At 40.7% G+C, this 19945-nt stretch overlaps 1 protein-coding gene and 2 long non-coding RNA genes across 28 annotated transcripts in view; 1 reads left to right on the top strand and 2 right to left on the bottom strand.

Annotated features, from left to right (window-relative positions):
- MDM1 (Mdm1 nuclear protein) overlaps positions 1-8077 on the bottom strand; it is a 33613-nt gene extending 25536 nt beyond the window's left edge. For 3 of the 5 annotated variants that reach the window (XM_082742875.1, XM_082742874.1, XM_082742876.1), the window contains exons 1-4: positions 7898-8063; positions 6770-6884; positions 3309-3682; positions 2095-2229 (exon numbers count right to left, since the gene is read on the bottom strand). In XM_082742875.1, coding sequence (XP_082599001.1) covers positions 2095-2229; positions 3309-3682; positions 6770-6884; positions 7898-7915 — 642 coding nt within the window. In that variant the 5' untranslated portion in view covers positions 7916-8063. Of the gene's footprint in view, positions 1-2094; positions 2230-3308; positions 4565-4781; positions 6506-6769; positions 6885-7897 lie in introns of those variants that run through there. The other 2 variants (XM_082742873.1, XM_082742877.1) reach the window with 2 other exon arrangements.
- Positions 8078-8238: 161 nt separating this feature from the next.
- Positions 8239-19945, top strand: part of LOC309870549 — a 182227-nt gene continuing 170520 nt past the window's right edge. For 4 of the 9 annotated variants that reach the window (XR_014314689.1, XR_014314690.1, XR_014314691.1 and 1 more), the window contains exons 1-2: positions 8244-8403; positions 12685-12737. This is a non-coding gene — a long non-coding RNA (uncharacterized lncRNA). Of the gene's footprint in view, positions 8404-12684; positions 12738-19945 lie in introns of all 9 variants that reach the window. The other 5 variants (XR_014314686.1, XR_014314688.1, XR_014314685.1 and 2 more) reach the window with 4 other exon arrangements.
- The window catches only part of LOC309870548, a 149882-nt gene continuing 139170 nt past the window's right edge, over positions 9234-19945 (bottom strand). For 4 of the 14 annotated variants that reach the window (XR_014314671.1, XR_014314672.1, XR_014314673.1 and 1 more), the window contains 3 exons: positions 13205-13393; positions 12876-13087; positions 9234-9696 (listed from right to left, as the gene is read on the bottom strand). This is a non-coding gene — a long non-coding RNA (uncharacterized lncRNA). Of the gene's footprint in view, positions 9697-12875; positions 13088-13204; positions 13394-14141; positions 16561-17113; positions 17217-17268; positions 17356-19945 lie in introns of all 14 variants that reach the window. The other 10 variants (XR_014314676.1, XR_014314678.1, XR_014314677.1 and 7 more) reach the window with 9 other exon arrangements.

Raw genomic sequence — 19945 nt, 5'->3', positions numbered from 1 at the left:
TCTTTGTTAGCTCTACAGGTTTTTTTCCCTTCTTGATATGAATTTTTTTTTGTCCTCCAAAAAGAGAAGATTCTTAACATTTTTAAATGTCTGATGTGTTCATTTGTTCTGTTTCTCTCCTTTGCTTATCTTTAGCTTAATGTAAGGGGAAGAAATTAGGTAATTATTGTTTTTATTTTTATTTTTTTTAAGATTTTACTTACATACTTGTCAGAGAGAGAGAGCGCACACAAGCAGGGAGAACAGCAGGCAAAGGGAGAAGCAAGCTCCCTGCTGAGCAAGGAGTCTGATAGGGAACTCACCCCAGGACTCCAGGATCACGACCTGAGCTGAAGGCAGATGCCCAACTGGCTAAGCTACCCAGGCATCCCTATGTTTTTATTTTTAAATATTTCTTTTTATTTTTAATATTTTATAATATGGTGTCTATTTTATAGTATATTACCACTGTCCACAAAGAAAGCAAAAGGAAAAGATATGGAGCACAAATAAGCTGTATTACCGCTTTACAGTGCTGACTAGTGCATCTTCATACAGATCAAATCCAAACAGAGTATCTTTTTCCTGAGTATAACCTCAAGGACTTTTCTGCCAAAAAATTGTTCAGACTCCTTTACATATTAATACAAGACATCCTTTCAGAAAACAGGTGTTTGATAAAATAGAACTGAATAGCTTTAGAGGTTCCCTATCAACAAGCACTGTAAATTTCCATCACATGGCTCTTCAATCCAGACCCTGAAACTGATATGCTTTGAATTAACAAAGAGCATTTGCTTCCCCCCCCCAAATTATTTGAGACCTTCACTGATGAAAGCAATGAAACTACAAGTGAAGGTATCACCAGCGGTTTATTTTATACTATACTTTGAAGCCTATAAAAAGAGAATTTCTATACAATGTTTCCACCAAAATATGAAAAAGCTGTCAGTGGAGCTTTGATTTGAATCAGCTTCAGCATAAAGGTGAAATGCTCTACAAAAACTGAACAATTACAATTTTCAGGCAGTAAGTAATTTTGTAGGTACACTTAATATTCAAGAACACTTGGGAGCCCGCAAAAAAAGTCCTGTTCCTATTGACTAGATTCACAAAGGGTTCAAACATCACCTCATGCTATTTTGTATGTTCCCAAAAATGTTATACAAATTTCAGTTATTTAGAAAACTGAATAACAAGTAAGCAAGCCCAAAACCAACACAACTTATTGTCTCCCAGGTATTATTATCTTAATATTATTGCCTTGTTGAATCTACCCTCTCAGTCCTCAGGGGTATATAGATTACAAGTGAATGTTGAAATAGAAGAGAAAATGAATGTGAGGGTATATGAAGGGGTGTAACTGTTTATAAAGAAAAATGCCAAGATCATGAGGAAGAAAATTCTAAGCTATCACAGGCCTCTGCAGATATTCTAAATGAGATACTTTCTTACCAGGGCCTAGAAGTATGGTTAAGAACATAAATGAGAAGGTAGTAAAACAACAGAGTATTTATTAGCAATGGTTGTCCAGAACCAAAAACTGTGTACAGGTACAATGATATCTAATATCACATTTAGTTATCATCATAGCTTTTGAATTTCATAAATATAGTTAAAATGACAGTTCCTATTACGGCTCAATTGATACAAAAGCCAGATTATGTATCTTATCTTACTTTTAACATATTTTGTATTTATTAAAATATCCAAAGCAGTTATGCCTTTCTTGCAAGACAGAAAACATGCAACATATTAGTCAACAAGCACAATATTTTAGATTAAAAACAATTTTAATAATTTTTTTATTAAATAAAAAAAGCCTCACAGCATGCAGAAACTTACCAGGCATCAAGTTTCATTACCCTGTCTCATATTTAGTGTGTGTGATGGGTCTGGCAACAATGATCATCAGTAGCCTAGGACAGTATCATATTACTACTATAAATCAGAAGTAACAGAATGGTTTTAGCAAGAATCTCATTTTCACTTTTCTAGAACCTACCTCCAGGCCTACTTAAGTACCTAATTTCTTCTAGCTCTTAGTTCTGTGTAAATCTGCATCACTCTCATCAGATGATGATACTTAAAAATGTATTACATCCATTAAACTACCTGATTGGCTGCAAAAACTGGAGCAGTCTCTTTACGGGTCTTCCAAACAAACTGCCTTTGATATTCAGAATTCCTCAAGATATCGCGTGAAGGAACAACAGTCAATCCTGCTTTCTTCCGAAGAACTCTATCCAACTGTTAGGGAAAGAAAAATCCCACCCAGAGTCATTAAAAGGTTCTATTCAAACTTTCTCTTGTGCTATGGTAAAACTAAAACAAAAACAAAAACATATATCATGAAATCCACCCTCTTAACAAATTTCTAAGTATACAGTATTGTTAACTACATGCACACTGTTGTTTAGCAGACTTTTTTCAATTGATAAATAATCTCCCTTTTAAACAAACTATTTAAAATTCCTTTCTTACTACTGTCAAGGAATTTTATTTCTTAATTTCTGTACATTCCAGAAAAAGATAGCATCTTTCAGCCCCTTCCTACGAATTATTCATAATTAGACCTATTACTAAGAAACAGCAGCACCTCGCCTCATCCACACGTTGCTTCTGGGACACCCTTCCCCGGCCCACCGCTTACACATCACCTTCCTTGATTCTACCAAGCCCCCTTGGCTTTCACAACAAGACACGAATTCTTCACTTCTGATTGCCTCTCCGTAGCTCCAGTGGACATGAAATGGGGAAGCAGCAGTGGACTGGCAAAAACCGTGGGAGGCAGTGAGATGTCTGCTCAGGTCTCTGCAGCCTATGCTTATGTGCTTGCAGGGACCTTCCCCAGGCCAGGTGTGACATAAGAGAGTAGAACTCCAAGATCTTGGAGATGCAGCCAGAACTGCCCTTCCCTTTGCATTTTGTCAATTGCGATTCTGTTTGTTTACACAATAAGAAACTGAAAAGCTCCTAGGTAGAAGTCAGCTCACCACCCCCGCCAGAGGTAATGGCTTACTACTCTCCTTCTGTCTCAATCTGATCTCTCCCTTAGGACTGTAGTGCTGATACAGGATGAATAAAATCCAGAAGCAGACTGTCCATTCAATGAAAAGATATCTTAGTATAACCAGTACAAAATGGCAACTCTTAAGAATAGAATTGCCAAAAACTAAAGCCAACAGTCTCTTAACTATTCTAAAAGACATTAGGTAAGAAAACAACAATGGAAAATTTTTAAGCACAAAATGTAGTCTTACTGAAATGACAATGAAATTTACAAAGAATTCTATGCTTTCAAAAATAAATACAGTGAATATACCTACCCTGTTATCTACTTTTTCTGAATGCAGCTTGGTAGAATGCTCCAGGCCCTCATTTTCATTAACCGGTATATGGTTCGCTATTACATCTGCATCATTTTCCGCAATATCTGAAGCCCCTTCAGCTCTTGAGTCTGTAGAGTGAGATCTGGTTCTTTTGGGAACCCTGGAGGCTTCTAGTGCAAGAACTCTTTCTTGGTTAACATCTTCTTTTAGTTCTCCCTTCTGTGATTCGGCTATTTCTGTCGCTTCAGGTTTTGGGGATGTAGCCACATCGCTCTCTGAGATTGCTCCATTCCACTCAAGAGACTTTGAAATCTGTGCATCATGATAAGGGACTCTTCTTTTTGAAATAAAGCTTGGCTCTCTTGTGATTCCTACAAAATATAGTGTAAAAAAACTGCAGCTATTTAAGTATAAAGTTACAAAGACAATTTTTCATAATACTTATGAGAGAAGAAATGGAATTGAAAATTCAGGTGAGATACAATGTCCTTCAAGTGGCAGGATACAAAAAAGATAGGTATAGTTTGTCGACATAAAATCTTTAGCTCTGCTTTTAAAAAAGTACTGAAAGTTTGACAAGAAAAGAAATTTAAAATTGGGGTCACAGTGTTCGAGTTAGCCTAACATAAGTCACTAGAATTGCAACGTGACAGGCCTAGCAAGCCAGGCAGGACATGTTGCCTCCGTTTCTAATTTCTTTCCTGTGCTACTTAACAGAACAATGGGCCCTGGTACTGTCAAAATTTGGAACTTTTCACAAAGCTGCTCTTATGCACAGTTGACCAAGTAGAGAAGGGATGAGATGTCATTATGCTGGATCTTGCTTCTACACTTGCGTTGATTTCCTGAGAATTAAAGAGAATGAACCCTTTTAACAGATGCTAAGATACTATTTCTCTATATTTCTGCCTGAGAAGCAAATGTCCAAAAAACTTAACCTTCTACCCAAGTAAGAGGAGCTCTGTGGAATGACAGTCACCGAGATACTGTCCTAGTTTGGGGCCATTCTTTAAATAGAAGGCTGTGCAGGGTAAGGAAGAGTAAGACTAGAGGGAAGGAGAGGGAAGGTGGCCTGAAAATCTGGCATGACATAAACCTACACAGTTCTTTAGCCTCTGTGACAGATGTTCTGGCCATTGAAACCAGGGTCACCCCCCCTTACAATGCTTCCCTAGACTAGTGGCCTTCAAACTGGGTGCATATGTGTCTGGAGGCAAACGGAGACTTTGTGGGGGATAAGCAGAAACAGGCCGCTTAAGGGCATCATTTTTTTTTTTTTTTTTTTTTAAAGATTTTATTTATTTATTTGACAGAGAGAGATCACAAGTAGGCAGAGAGGCAGGCAGAGAGAGAGAGGAGGAAGCAGGCTCCCTGCTGAGCAGAGAGCCCGATGTGGGACTCGATCCCAGGACCCTGAGATCATGACCTGAGCCGAAGGCAGCGGCTTAACCCACTGAGCCACCCAGGCGCCCTAAGGGCATCATTTTGCATATCCCAACTCTATATGCACTATTTCCCAACATTTGTCTGCTTGAAAGACGCACCTGCCATCTGTAGTCATCATTCCCACCCCGGCTTTCCCACTTCTCAAAAGGGAGACACACCTCTCAGCTAGCCCCAAGGAACAAAAAATTCTCCTAGGTGTGGAGGATAAAGAAAGGGACAATTCAAGAAAGAATTCACTAATGAGAATATCTGAAAGCAAAGCAAAGAAAGCAGAGATTACAAATAACAAAGAGTGTCTTACTTCATTCAGGTCTACACCTTTCCCACCTATCTATCTTAGAATTAAAATTCAGGAGTAAAAGTGATGGCATGTGAAATTGTTGTGAAATGAACACATTTATAGGAATTGAAAAACAAAGTTAGACTTTTTTCTCAAAGAAAATATTCTAATTTGCCTGATTAGTTTGCCAATGAGGACTGACTTTACCAATTATATAACGAACATTTACCAAAAATGGAATGAGCTACACTGGCAGCTCGAAAGTTTTAACAAAACATATATGAAATATATGCACAATATTCAATATGTTGGAAATCATATCCTTTGAAACTATTTGTTACACTTACAATTAAAAACATTAAATATCAACTTAAAAATGTGGAAGGATACAAAGACTTTCTAAACTCTCTTAAGGGATCTGAAAGCAAAAAAGTTTGAAGACCATTGCCCTAGACTTCCCTCTACTTTAACACAGAGAGAGACTTCTGGTAGAATAGCAAAATAAAAGGGGAAAGTTCTCAAGTAGTCTGTTCTTCTCTTCCAGCATCAGCAAAAACACAGGAAGGGGAAAAAATACATTACGTTAACAGAACATCCAAACAACCCTAGGTAAAACTGCTGTTACTCCTTTCTGAACATCCTGGAGTTCTCCCTCTGCTCTTCCCCTTTACTTAATATTTCCATTAATATACCTCCCCTAGACCGGTACTGCCTTCATAATGTACCATACTCCAAAGTGGCCTTGCTCCCAGTCTTGTTTCAACACACCCTCAAATGTAGTTGATCTAAGCGCAAATGTTTTCAAGGCAACAATCTGGTTAACTCCTGTGTCATAACTGGCCCTCAGTGGAATATATACTTACACTTTAAGATTTACTTTGGATTAATCTAATGGGCCTCAGATTTGTAAAATTTTGAGTCATTTGAAGGATTCTGAGCACCACCTTGCCCAAGAAGCAGGGACATCCACTGGTTGAAGTCAGACTCTGAGCAAAGTATCCTGATGCTTCAGAGGAACCCAGAGCCACTCACTGGAGTCCACTCTTCCTTTTGTTCTCCAAACCTAATTCTGGAAACACTCTTCTCATTTTACTAACTTCCCAGGCTTGCAAAAATTATACTTATTTCCTGTCTTTTTTTCTCCTGGTTTCAAATATCTAACATTTGGGAGGACATATTCAAGCACTCTCAGATGTGGGGCCCCAAGCACTCATCTGTATAGATGCGTCTGGCCCTTAATAGGGCCAGGTTTTCAAATCCAGGCTAGTTCTGGATTTCAGATCATGGTTGTGCCACTTACTATGAACTCTGGGCAAGTTACTTAATCTAAGTTTCCCTTCCTGAAGACCTTAGGAGTACACCTCCCAGGTTTGTCTGCTCTCAGCTTTCATGTATCAGCTCAAATATTTAAAAAAATATAAAGGCCTCAAAAAGGCCTTTCCTTGCCATCAATCCAGCCCTCCCACCAGTTATGTATATGCTAGCCTATAACAACCTGAAATCCCCTGGTTTATTTATTGAGATACTTTTTTACTGTTTTTCCCTAGTTAGAATCTTTGTGTGGTTCAAGGCTATCTCCCTAGAAGCTGGGATTAGTCCAGGTCTATAGGAAGCCCTCAATAAATATTTGCTAAACAAATGGCTGAACTATGATTCACAATTTTAAAACATTTTGCAAACTTAACCCCAAGGTTTATTTAAGCTGTAATGACGATTAGTTCATTCAACTTACCTAATTGATCTGATCTAAGTCCAGCCCATGGGTACCTTCTCCCCACTGACGGATTATAGGACTCTGACAAATAGGACTTTTTCCACAGAAAGTTTCTCTGGTACTCACTCAGACCCTGTAATACAAAAGACAATTTGAGTACAATGCAATTAATGGATGTTGTTTTAAAGAAGACATGAGTAAAAATAATTTCTGAACCACTACAGAGAGTTAAAAGTTGAAAGAAGTTGATAAACACACAAGAACTTGATAGCAGCTACTGCTTATCCAGCCCCATGTTAAGCAGTTCACACGTATTCTATCCTTTAATCCTCACAACCATCTGAGACAGATACCAGCAGGAATCTGAGCTTCTGAGTGGTCACCTGTTTGCTGGGTGTCTGATTCCAAAGCCTGGGCTCTTGTCTGATAACAGATGACAATCCAAATCTTCATCATTATAATTAACCTAACTAATTAAGTTCTCAGTGTGTACACAATATCATGTATAATGCCTTGTACCTTCCAAAATTTTGAAAAGTCTACCAAAGAAAGACAAATTTCCCTCCCATTCTGGATACAAGCCCTTAAGATAAGAAAATAAAACAGGATTTGTGAAATGCTGTGGCCAGGTGTCACACTGATGGGTGTCTTGACAGCTACCACCTACCTAAAACTTATGCACAACTATGAACAATGTGTATTTCTTACACCCTATCCTTACATGGTCAAGGTCCCACTTCTCACTCCTTTAAAAGATATAGGCAATTTAAAGTTTTAAAGGGTAGGTAGGGGACAGGGGTTAAAAGCATAAGCTGGGAAACGGGGCCACAGGTGTCCCAATCTGAAGCCACCTTAGATCTCATTACAAAGTGCCCTCCTTCCATCTACTCCCGTGTCTTCCAAAATCAGTCTCTCTCAACACCAACTATCGCTTCCACACTGCAACTTGGAAGTGTGTGCGAGCGGAGAGGGAGCTAGGTGGAGGAGACAATCATCCTCCAGGATCGTGACTGGCAGGCTCGGGAGCTGGCAGGCCCAGGAGCGCAGCGCAGAAAGCCAGCGAGGCCCCTGCGCCCCGCACCCGCCCCGCACCCGCCCCGCCACGACTGCCCCAGCAGCCTTCAGATCCGGAGACCACGGCCTCACCTTGAAGCGCACCGGCATGTCGCCCGGTGCTGGAGCCCCCGCCACTCCGACAGTTAACGGGACAAAAAGCCCCGAGGGGGCGGGGCGACAACAGTCGGTTCCCTAGCAAAATCCCAGGCCTGGCGTCCCCGACTACGCGCCGGCGCAGTCTGCGCTTTCCTCCTTGAGCCCTGTCGCTCTGCCTTTCCCCGCCCATTCTGCGGCCTAAGAACCAATAGAGGCTCGGAGAACTTCTTGCCGTCGTTAAGATTCGACCAATCAGTGCCCGAAAAGAAGACGCCCGCCTCCCGTGACAAATCCCGGGGACTAACAGAAATGGCGGGCGGAAGACTGGCCAATGAGGTTCCCGGAACCGGGGTGGGTGGGGCCCCGCGGGAGCTTCGTCCTGGAGAGAGCTTGGCGGCTCCTGGCCTTGCGGGTCCTGTGTGACAGTGGGTCTACTGACTGGTGGGATTCGTGTGTCGCAGGCTCGCTGGGCCTGGTTCGTGACGTCATAAAACATGAAGGTGTGTTCTTAATTCCAAATCTGTGACGAAACCGAAATGTTTCTTTTTCTGATATGAAAATGTTCAGGTCTATTCTGAATAGCCGTTCCTCCAACTGACAGCCATGTTACACTACTTCCTGTCACATCAAAAGAGGTCGGCAAATAACAGAAAGCAGTAAAATTGACAAGAGTCACCCTGTAATTTTCTGGGAAGATTCTGGGAAGTAGAAGTGGATGTAGTTGGAAAGAAGTACATGGGATTCTCTTGGGGTACTGGTAATATTCAGTTATTTTGACCTGGTTATTGATGATTTGAATATTTTATAACTTTTGTTAAACTTTGCATATATGTTTTATTATGCAATGTCTTGTATTATGTCATATTTTAAAATAATGTGGAAAAAACAGTGGCATAATAATATCCTAGAGTTTGTGCAACAACCCTACTACAGCATTTGTTATTTGGTGGGTACAAAATGAATAGTAATTCCCTTGGGGAAAAAAAGGTGGGGGTCGGCAAAAAATAAATATTGCTTAGGCAGACCAAAAAAAATTTTAGTGACTCTTGAAAGAGAAACTGCTCACTTCCAGTGATGGTCTTGCCTCCTACTACCCTGCCCCACCAAAAAAAAAAAAAAAAAAAAAAAGCACATAGAGCTCTTACGTTAGAAACATGAATGATGCTTGTGAGTCTCAACTTCCAAAGCTTCAGCATTGTCTCTCTCACTCGTTTTAAAAAAATAAAATTCCATCTGATTATAATAGATTGCTGCCATCATCAATAAATATTCCTCCAGATTCTACCACTGACAGATCATGGAAAAGAAATAAATTGTCCAGACAGTTGTCTAATATACTTGCAGAAGATGAACATTTATTTATTCAATCATAGTATAATACATAGGTACTAAATTTTCAAATGACAGGTAAGGGCTATAGGAGTTGAAGGAGGGAGTTGTCCTTAAGGGCAGAGATGATTAGAAGAAGCCTCAGGAAGAAATATTCAGACTCAGCCTTGAAGATTAGAAGGACTGAAATAAGTAAAGAGGAAAATAGAACAATCAAAGGGCAGATGTCTGAATGGAATGCTGCCAGGCTTCTTCCGGAAACAATGAAAACCATGCCTTTACTTTTGTCATTTGTTGACTGAGGAAAATATACTCTCTTTTAAACTTCCAAATATTAATAGCAATCCTTGATGCTCTACGCATTTTCTGCAAAGACTTGTCTTCCTGAATCCTAATTGATGTCTCGGTTCTTCCTCATCATCACGGAGATACTTAAAAATTCATTTGAAGGAGGCACCTGATATCTGAAACAAAAAGAATATTAAATTAGCCTCTATGTGGCCATGCATCCAGGGGGCCCTTGATAAATGTTAATTGGTGATGACAGCATCTCTGTCGTGTAAATTAAGTATGGCTCAAACAAGACACGGTGGAACATAAAACGGAGGTTGTCTGCAGGAAAAACAGCCCGGATCTTACAGAGTAGGAAAAACACAGCTCTGGCTGTATACACAATTTTGTTACCACATAATGCGGAGGTGAAATCAGTAAAAGCAAGCATGTAGAATGTAGCCTGTCTGCTAAACAAGGGCCATGGTAACTGCAGTAGAGCTCTGCTGAGCAGGGAATAAATGACAAGAACAGCAGATGGTAAAAATGAATTGAGTCACAACCTGGGTTTGCTGAGATGGGTTATAAGGATTCAAAGAAGAAGAGTACTTTATTTTGTTATTTTTAAAGGAAAGCCCACTCAAGTTAATGAGGCAAAGATGTGCAAATGGAAAAAAGGGACAACCTTAGTAAATGAGAGTTTGTAGCTTGTGTTTTGTCAGCTTTTACACTCTCAGCTACTGCAGGAAACAGACCCAGTACCTACAATGTTCCACCCAAGGGTTTTGGGGAGTCCTTAGGAGGTATCTCACACGTGCTTACAGCTAGCACATATGGTATGCTGGGCAACACTGCCTCGCATTCCAGTAGCCACACAACTGTATGGGTCATCGTGCTGCTGGCCACCACAGCCACATTTGCTGAATACTGAGTCTCCACTGGGAGGCATGAAGCCTCCTCAGATGGCCCAGCCCTCCTGGTGATCTATGACAAGGCACCTCTCTCCCATTTTTGTGTTACCCTCTATTAAGTGAGTATCAAAGTGTCTTAGAGGGCTTTTCCATTTGTATTTTAGCCTTCCTTCTCTCCAAAGGGAATTCCATAGAGCCTGAGCCAGAAAGTAATCCTCAAGTGATGTTTCATTCTGTGTCAATCTATGACATTCTATTCTAGACGAGCTTCTCTCTTCCACAGACCAAGACCCTCTTACTAGAACAAGGGTGTCATACCTGGCTCCCTCTTCTCTTTGTTGATTTCTCTATTTCTCATGCATATAGAGATTTATTACCTGTGAGAGATTAAATTGATACCATCTCTATGAAAGACAATTTGGCAATCCTTTTGACCCAGCAATTCTACTTTTATAAATTTATTTTACAAATATACTTCCCCATATGTGAAAAATATTTATTTAAGGTTGTTTACTGCATTGTTTAGAGAAACAAAAATTGGAAACAATTTAAATGTCCATCCTAGTTAAATATATTATAGTTCTTCCAGGGCCCAGAGCAAGAACACGCTGTGCAGCAGGTTCAGGTGGCAGTGCAGTCTGCTCTGCTCCTTGCGACTCCCAACCCAGCAGATCCAGCTGGGTCAGACCCGCTTCAGGTGTCAAATATTATATCCATCAGGGTCTGGATGGGAAAACAGAAACTACTAGAGGCATTTCAAGAAAGAAAGCTTAATATAAACTGTTGGTTTATGAGTTATTGAAGAACTTAGAAAAGGTAAAAGGAGAAACAGAGAATAGTAATTCCAGAAATCAGCTCATATCCCTGAGGTTAGAAGAGCAGAGGAAAATGTTGATGTTACTGGAACACAGAGTTTTTCCCTAGAAGCCTCAGGGAGTTGGCCAGACCTCTGAAAAGGGTTACTGCCCAGCTGGTACTGGTGTCTCTTAGGAAACAAAGTGAGGTTGCCTCTGGGAATGACAGGAAGGAAAGAAGGAAGGAAGGAGAAAGAAAAGAAAAATAAGAAAAATAAGAGAGAAAGGAAGAGAAGAGAAAAGAGAAGAAAAAAGAAAAGAAAGAAAAGGAGAAGTTGGTCACTGCCACCATCTGCTACCATGGAGCAAAAGATCATCATTAAGGTGCTGCTGAGAGCAAACAGTGAACAAAAGCGAGCATTCCAGTCTCTAGTGTCTGTCTTAGCATACCTAAGAGGGAGTTCATTAGCAGGGCCCAAGGGCTCTGCAGAGCCCAGAAGGTAAGATTGAAGTGAGAGTCTATAACTCGTTAACTTTCACCCACCCAACCCTTTAAAAGAAGGAAGCATTTTTTAAATGAGCTAACATGGAATTAGTTTAAGAAAAAAAAAAAAAAAGTAAGTTATAGACACTATCGGTTGGGATAAAAGAAAGGCAAAGGAAAGAAAGAAAAAATGATGTTGTATAATAGCATCATTCACAGGCACTTGTTCCCTCACTCATGTGTCTAACTCTATTAGCAGCAGCTATGAAGACAAAGAACATTTCATTCAACTTATAAATACATGGAAATTCTAAGGTACTGGCAGTTACTGTGGCTATTTTCTTTACGTAAAATAACTCCACTGACCCTTTCTAGATTCACTTTGATTTACATATATTGCAATAAGTCTGTTGCTTCTTTTAGAAACAAAAACATATCAAATTCCTTTAAAAACAACTTTTACTTGCACTTAAAATATAAACATGCTACTTATTCTATTAAAAATAGCACGTCAGTCACTTCACAAATCTAGTAATTTCCCATCATTTTCTTGACAGCAACTGAAACATTGGAGAATTTGTGATTGTATTCGAATTTGTGTTTGTGTTAAATCTGTATGTGCCTCTAACCATATTTTTATTTTACAAACAAAAATGTATTACGTATAAGCAGAACACTGTTAGACAAAAGGGTTGAAGAAAGGAAATACAGAGATGAGTAAGACACAGCCGCTGCCTTCAAATCTGATTGCAGTCAAATGAGGGAACAGATGCATATATAAAGAGCCCAGGAAATAAATGATAGCAAGGATTCAAGGAAGGGGCTAAAAATGAACACTCAGGTATTCTGAAGATGCTTTTAAATCCAGTGCCAGGAAGTTTGGTCCAAGACTGGGGACTAAAGAGCAGACAGGATAAGACAGCTGCTTTTAAGTTCCATCCTGGGAAACACCTGATCTAGAAACCTTTCACTTTCCCTTTTGTTCTGCCCTAGGTAGCTGAATCCAGGCCAGAACTAACATTTGCTCCACACTGGGTCCCAAAAAGGTAAGTTAACTTGCTCTCTGTTGTCTTTTTTTCTCTTGTTGCTTCAAAAATCAGAGTAAAAGCTGTTTTAGTAACCACCTTTCTAGCAACACAGTATCCTCCTTGTGTTTGCATATATGTAATTTTTTTCTCAAATACCTTGCAAGGTAAGTGAAATTCCAGTTTCCAGGCTTAGTAATGCTCTTAAGCTCTGTCACTTCCTCTTGGATCATATTTACGTGGGCTTTCCTTGGTAAATCTTGATCTCAGCCTCTGCCAAAAAGCAATCAGTCTGACAGCCGCTTTCTTTGGCGTTTTTCCATCAGTTTTATCTGCTTTTTCCTCACATGAATGAATTTCTGATTGCACAACTGAAAAGAAAAATGACAAAATTAAATCAATGGATTCTGTCTCAGAAGCAAAATTGCTGATACTTCACATTAGTGTCAGTAAAAATCAAATAAACAGGGTGTGTGATTAAGACTCACCAATGAGCCAAGGGCAATTTATCCTCCAGACTTTTCACCATGGGATGCCTTTGTTGACAAAGAAGTATCTGGCTTTTGAATCAATGGGGCACCTTTGGAGAGACTGCAGGTTCTCCTGACAAGTCCTTTTTTTTTTTTTTTTTTTTTTTTTGGTGATCTCCAGGGACTCCTAACCTTACAAGGACATGACTGAATAAATAAAGCAATTCTTAGTAAGGCATAAGCCACTGCAGGCCTCACATACCATAACAACATGTTGTACCTCTGCTGAACAAGACACAGGGAGCAAAATATGAAGGCACAAAATTCTTTTCATTTTAATGCCTTCACTGTTGATGATTCTGTTATCTAAAAATTGCCTTCCCCTTTTTTCAGTGATTATTGTCTTAAATTACCATCCCTATGAAAGTATCCACAGGGACACAGGTTTTTCTGGAATTGCTAACTTGGTAGACTAGGAAGCATTAATTCTCTGACCACTTAAAACCAGACATCTTGTCTTAAGGTTAGATCTTCCTAAGAACCTTCTAAATCTCTACACCAAAAAAAAATATTAAATATTCTTTTATCACATAGTGTATGGCATCTTAAGAACTTCAGGTCAATACCAAATGACTTTTATTATTCCTTCTGAAATCACTGTTATATTAGTAATGCTTTATCAAATATCAATACAGAACTAAGAATTTTTCAAAACATCAATCAGTTTTCCTCTCCTTAGTGACTTATAATTATTGGTTCCCTTTAAAACTCATTCATGTGGGTTTGGGTGGAACAATGAGTTCATAAAATCTTAGTACTATGTTGATCCATCAGTCTCAACTTCCAGTAATGGAATTAATAATGTTTGACCCTACAGAGAGTGATTTACCCGATTGTAAAATACTGCATATGTGAATTTAAAGAAATTATTTTAATATCACTGAGCACAACTTACAGAACAGGGTTTAGGAATCCTGCTTGTTTAAGACCATCATAGCTGTGGCAGATATGAAGGCTGACACTGCAAATCCACTCCATCATCCTTCTCCTGTGTTACAGAAATTAGAAAGCTGAAAGTCCTTTGACACTAGACCCCTTCACAGCTGAAGGTCAGGTATAACTTACACTTGGCTGATGAGAAGCACTTGCATAAACTAAATTAAATGAGAGAAAAGCAAGGCACGGGCCCCTGTTTTGATGGCGTTAAGTCATGCAGGAGCAAGAGGAGCATGGTTCTGAGAGACCAGCTCCAGCAGTCCCTCCCTGATCACCACAGCAGTGATGGGGTTCCGGAGCCAGGGTTTACAGCAGTGTTTTATTAACTTAGCCAAGAATCTCCTGGTTCAACAACTCCTGGCATTAGTGAGTCTATGCTATGATGTGGCCCTAGAATTTACTTCTTCTGCCTTCCCAAGGATTTTGTAAGCCACTCTGTGTCAGTCATCTATTGCTACAATAATGCTGTATAACGAACACCCTCCAAATGGCAGCAGCTTAAAACAGTGATCATTTATTACTGCTCATGAGTTTGTGGGTCAGCCGGCCAGTGCTAATAGTCTAAGTTGAGTTTGGCTGACCTCACTGAGCTTGCTCAAGTACTTGTGGTCAGCTGGTCTCAGATGACCTCAGCTAGGACAACTCTCACTGCCCCCTCACCTTCCAACAGGCCAGCCTGGATTATTCTCATGGGAGAGGAAGCTACCAAGAGGGAGAGCAAAGTGTGCAAGTTCTTTTGAAGTTTAGGTTTAGAAACAGCACACCATCACTTTTGCCACATTCCATTGGCCAAAGCAAGCCAAAAGGCGAGCCCAGATTTAGGAGGTAGGGAAACAGACTCAATCCCTTGAGGGGAGGAGTTACAAAGACAAATTGTAAAGGAGGAAAGAAAATGTGGGGCTATTATTACAATAAATCTGTCTCAACACTGAATACCTAAAAATACCCTCTCTGCTTTAAACAGCTGAATAAATTATGTTCTCTGCAATTTAACTCTGGCCAATACAATTGTGGGCTACACATATGCATGTATCTCCTTTCCCTCTAAAAATGCTATAAAATGACTGTAGATGAATAAAACCGGTATAAATTGGCAAGGTCGAAGAGAATGGTAAGGGAGATAACTGCAAAATAGAGATGTTGACAAAAATTGGTGATATGGAGAACAAGGTCTGTTGCAGGCTGGGCTCTGTGGGAAACAGACCCTGAGCTGAAGTTGAATGTGCTGAATGTTTATTAGTGAGGTCCCGTAGGACCAAAACCTGTGGGAGGGAGGGCAATGGAGCAGGACTGGGTAGAAAAAGTCAGGCTTCAAGGCAGGCCTGACAACAACTTCAGCTAACCCCATGCAGAGTCCGGAACTGAAAGGACCTGTCAGCCTTATCCTGTGCTGGGCCTTAGGCAGGGACCAGCCTTGGGGAAGGTGGTTCCCTGCAGTGGAGGTAACATCACAGGGCACTGACAGTAACAGCAGCAACTGTCCTTCCCTGAAGTGGGACACGGACAAGTGCATCACTGTAAGCATGTTCCTACTAAGTAACAAAAATTAACAACAACAACAACAACAAAAAACATGCATTTGAAGCCATAGGCAAAAATACCTCTGTTCCCATGGGGACCCAGCCTCAACATAGCTATTAGAGTGTGAGTCCCAAAAACTTCAAGAGGGAAGGATGGTATCTGTCAGCCCTGGTGCCCTTGGTTCTGGTTCAGAACTCCCAGATACAAAACACTAGACCTGGATCTCATGGTGCCCTTTCCCTTCCCTAGCCTGTCTCCTCTACCTTACCATGCCATGGTCCACTTTGCTCCCCTATCAGGCCACCCACAACCTTGTGCTTCTGGAGATCTGCCTGTGTCGGGGCCAGGCAGACCAGAGCCAGATGCAGGAGCCAGCAGGACACTCTCTTTATGAGTTTCACAGGCAAAGGGTGGGAATCGGAGCTGGACAAGAGCACAGAGGAGCTGGAGAGGAGCATCTGAGAGAGAAGCAAAAGAAAAAGAAACTGGACCTAAAGAACTGGCCTAGGACTTGCCTTTTTACATATAGGTAAATCAAACTCACATTTTCCAAAAAAAAAATTGTCAATACTAGTGAACCAAGAGAGAAAAAAATATTGACTCCCAAAAATTAATTCCAATTACAGTCATTTATCAACTGATTTCTATCATTTATGCCTAATTACCATATAACACAATCACAAGCATACATGCTATAAAGTATATGATCAGTAAATTGATTAGAAAGTTAAACTTTCCACTATATAGACAGCTGTTAGGGTTTGCTGCTTCTTCCTTGTAATCCAAGGCTCACTCCATAACCCTGGAGGGCACACGAGCCAGAGGGCAACTCCATTCTCTTCTGATGAAAGAACATGCTGTGGAAAAAATCATGTTCCAAGTAAATGTTCTCTTTACAATTCAAGCCACTTTCTCCTTTGAATAGTGATGTTCTCTTGATCATGGGCTTTTATTGTTAAGAAAGCAAGGGTCCAGGGGCACCTGTATGGCTCACTGGATTAAGCCTCTGCCTTTGGCTCAGGTCATGATCTCGGGGTCCTAGGATCGAGCCCACATCGGGCTCTCTGCTCAGCAGGGAGCCTGCCTCCCCCTCTCTCTCTGCCTGCCTCTCTGCCTACTTGTGATCTCTCTCTCTCCATCAAATGAATAAATAATCTTTAAAAAAAAAAAAAAAGAAAGAAAGGGTCCATTTCCAAAACATGCTTCATCTCAGTGAAATGCAGTGAAATGTGTACAAACACTCTGTAAACTGGAAAACATTACAGAAAGGTGAGCAGTTCCTGGTATTAGGTATTAAGAATGGTCTCCTATTGTACCATTTGTACCATTCCTCATCTTTGCTCTTCCTACATAGTGGAACTCATGCAGTTTAACGTTACTCATTAGTCTCCAATTTATTGTGAATAGTACCTTTTGTGATGATGATGATGATGTAATATTTATTGAGTGCTCATTACATGTCTTAGGACCACGTATGCTGTATCAGAATGGTTTCCTCAGGGAGACAGGGCCACTGTAAATGGTAAATCAGGAATGAGGGGCTTTATATGGAAATGATGACTTACGTATATGTGAGAGGAGTTGGAGGAGTAAGGTCTAGAAGGTGGCAGCCAGAGGAGTGGAGAGTTCACTGATGTGTTCAGTCTAAAGTCCTAGATTGTGGATGGAGAGACTCAGCTCTTGGGGCATGTCTGAGACTCCTGCACTAGCTACAGAATGAGAGCTCACAGAGAGGACTATGAGCCTCTGTGTCCAGTGAAGTCCTAATGAGCCTAAGCAACTATTATCCCAGAAACAATCATTGCCCTTCATTTTTGCCTACCAAGTCTTACACAAGTCACAAACTCAAAGTCTCACAAACTCCAGTTTGGAAACACAAAGGAAAGGAGATTCTGGGAAGTTCTGGATGTTTTGGTAGTTTCCAGCCTTAGATAGGAAAAATATTGGTGGTGCTGAGTTACCATCAGGCAGTGCAGCACACAGACAACTCTAATATCTAGGAAACAAGTGTTATTGTTAACATTTTTTGGCAGTTAAAATGCTGAGATGTTTAATGATTTGCCTGAGGTCATATGCTAATAGGTGGCAGAGCTAAAACTCAAACCCAGGTCTGTTTGAGACCCATATCATACTTGTCACAACTCTAATTTAATGGCCCTTCAAAATCTACAAATACTGATTATCGGTCATAATATCAGTATTTAATATTATTTCCTGTCTCTGTGAGGGGCAGAGGCATATGTTTCAACTATTCTAGAACCCTGTGGTTAAGAGATACAGATCTCAGGACTAAAGTGATCTGTCAGGGATGCAAGTCTTCTTTGGGGCCGAGCTGGGACATTTCTGCTGCCGAAGGAATCCGGGGTTTGGCAGCTTACAGAGCTACACTATCAAGAAGTCTCATTTCTTCCTCTGGCTACAGAAAAATTAATGCCCCCCCCCCTTAATTCTTCCATCCTTTCTACATGCTGTGACCTACACAATAATACCTTGAACCTGTGTTTTGGGAGAAAGGGAAAAATGTACTTTCCATTACCTCAAGCCGAGTGAAAAGAGCTTCCATGGAACATTTGGAGAGCTTGTCAAATGCTCCTTGGACTTTGTGAAACAGGGAGGGTATTATCTAATTCCCGCCTAGGGATGCACAATGGTGAAAGATTACAGCTAGAATTGCTGGTTTAATGGCAGAATGACAAGAGGTGGGTGCATTAGGAACAAACTACACTTTTGCCCACAGTAGGACAAAAACATCTGAGTTTCCTTGTGGGCCAAGTTGGACAGATGGGAGCCAGCCAACCTGGGGTCATGTTTGCTTCTACCTCAGAGTATTGCCTTGAGGGGAAATGTGACCCGCAGGTGGATCATCAGAACACCAGGTGCTGAGGGTGGGATCATGGTGGCTATTGATGTACATCCCCTCCCACACCAGGGGAGCTGCAGTCAGAGGTCATTGGTGGGCACACCTCCAGAACATCCCTCAAGGGGGAAAGCCAGCAATTGTGCACCTGCCACCTCAGAGGAAATCATCAGATTACAGGCTACACAAGCCACAAAAAGTCTTTTTCATTAATCCTCTCTCTTTCTGAGTCTGGCCCTGGAAAGGTCAGAAGTAGCACCTACGAAGCAGGGAAAAGTAGATGGACAAGGCAAAACAAGCAAGCGGAGAAGTCAAGTATGTGTCTCTCTCCAACTGGGCACAGCTGTGGGGTGACAGGGGTGGGGGGGGCAGAAGGAAAAGAAAAAAGAACTGGATCTGAGTTTTAGACTACATGAGAACTTTAAAAACTACCAACTGGAGGCTGTTCTTGTGACTAAAAGTAAACAAGGAAAAATAATTTTTTTTCCCCTATCTATGAGTAACTGAAAAGGTTTGGGTACCAACATTGCATCCAGGAAGGGGTCTGGATGGGAAAGAATGAAGTTGATTTCTGCATGACCCTATTTAGTCCAGTTTGTAAGTAAAATGACTATTCCAACATAATAGAGTAATGGGACAAAATGCAAGAACTCCTAGCAACTACCAATATTATAGCAGCATCTTAAAATGTCATATAGACGTTAGAAAATAAAGTTGAAGCCACCTCCTGCAAGTTAGATTTTAAAAACCCATAAAAAGGGGTGCCTGAGTGGTTCAGTAGGTTAAAGCCTCTGCCTTTAGCTCAGGTCATGATCCCAGGGTCCTGGGATTGAGCCTGCATCTTGGGCTATCTGCTCGGCAGGGAGCTTTCCTCTCCTTCTCTCTGTGCCTGCCTCTCTGCCTACTTGTGATTTCTGTCTGTCAAATAAAGAAATAAAAATCTTTTAAAAATCCATAAAAAGAAATAAAATATAATAAAACAGTCATTGAGGAGGCCCAAAATCTGACATTATAATAGGAATTTGTAAAGGGAAAAAGGAGGTGGGGGGCTGTGGATAAAGAAATTTTTAAATTATTTTTCAAGAAATCTTCCCAGACAGGGTGCTTGGGTGGCGCTCAGTGGGTTAAAGCCTCTGCCTTTGGCTCAGGTCATGATCTCAGGGTGCTGGGATGAAGCCCCACATCAAGCTCTCTGCTCAGCAGGGAGCCTGCTTCCTCCCCTCTCTCTCTCTCTCTGCCTGCCTCTCTGCCTACTTGTGATCTGTCAAATAAATAAATAAATAAAATCTTAAAAAAAAAAAAAAGAAAAAGAAATCTTCCCAGAATTGAAAAGATGAGTTTCTAAAATAAACCTCTCACCAATCATATGCATTAATTATTCAGCA

This window comes from Mustela nivalis, assembly GCF_964662115.1.
Source record: "Mustela nivalis genome assembly, chromosome: 7".
Taxonomy (NCBI): Eukaryota; Metazoa; Chordata; class Mammalia; order Carnivora; family Mustelidae; genus Mustela; species Mustela nivalis.
The sequence above is the reverse complement of the archived record's forward strand: the minus strand, read 5'-3'. Positions and strand labels throughout refer to the sequence as shown.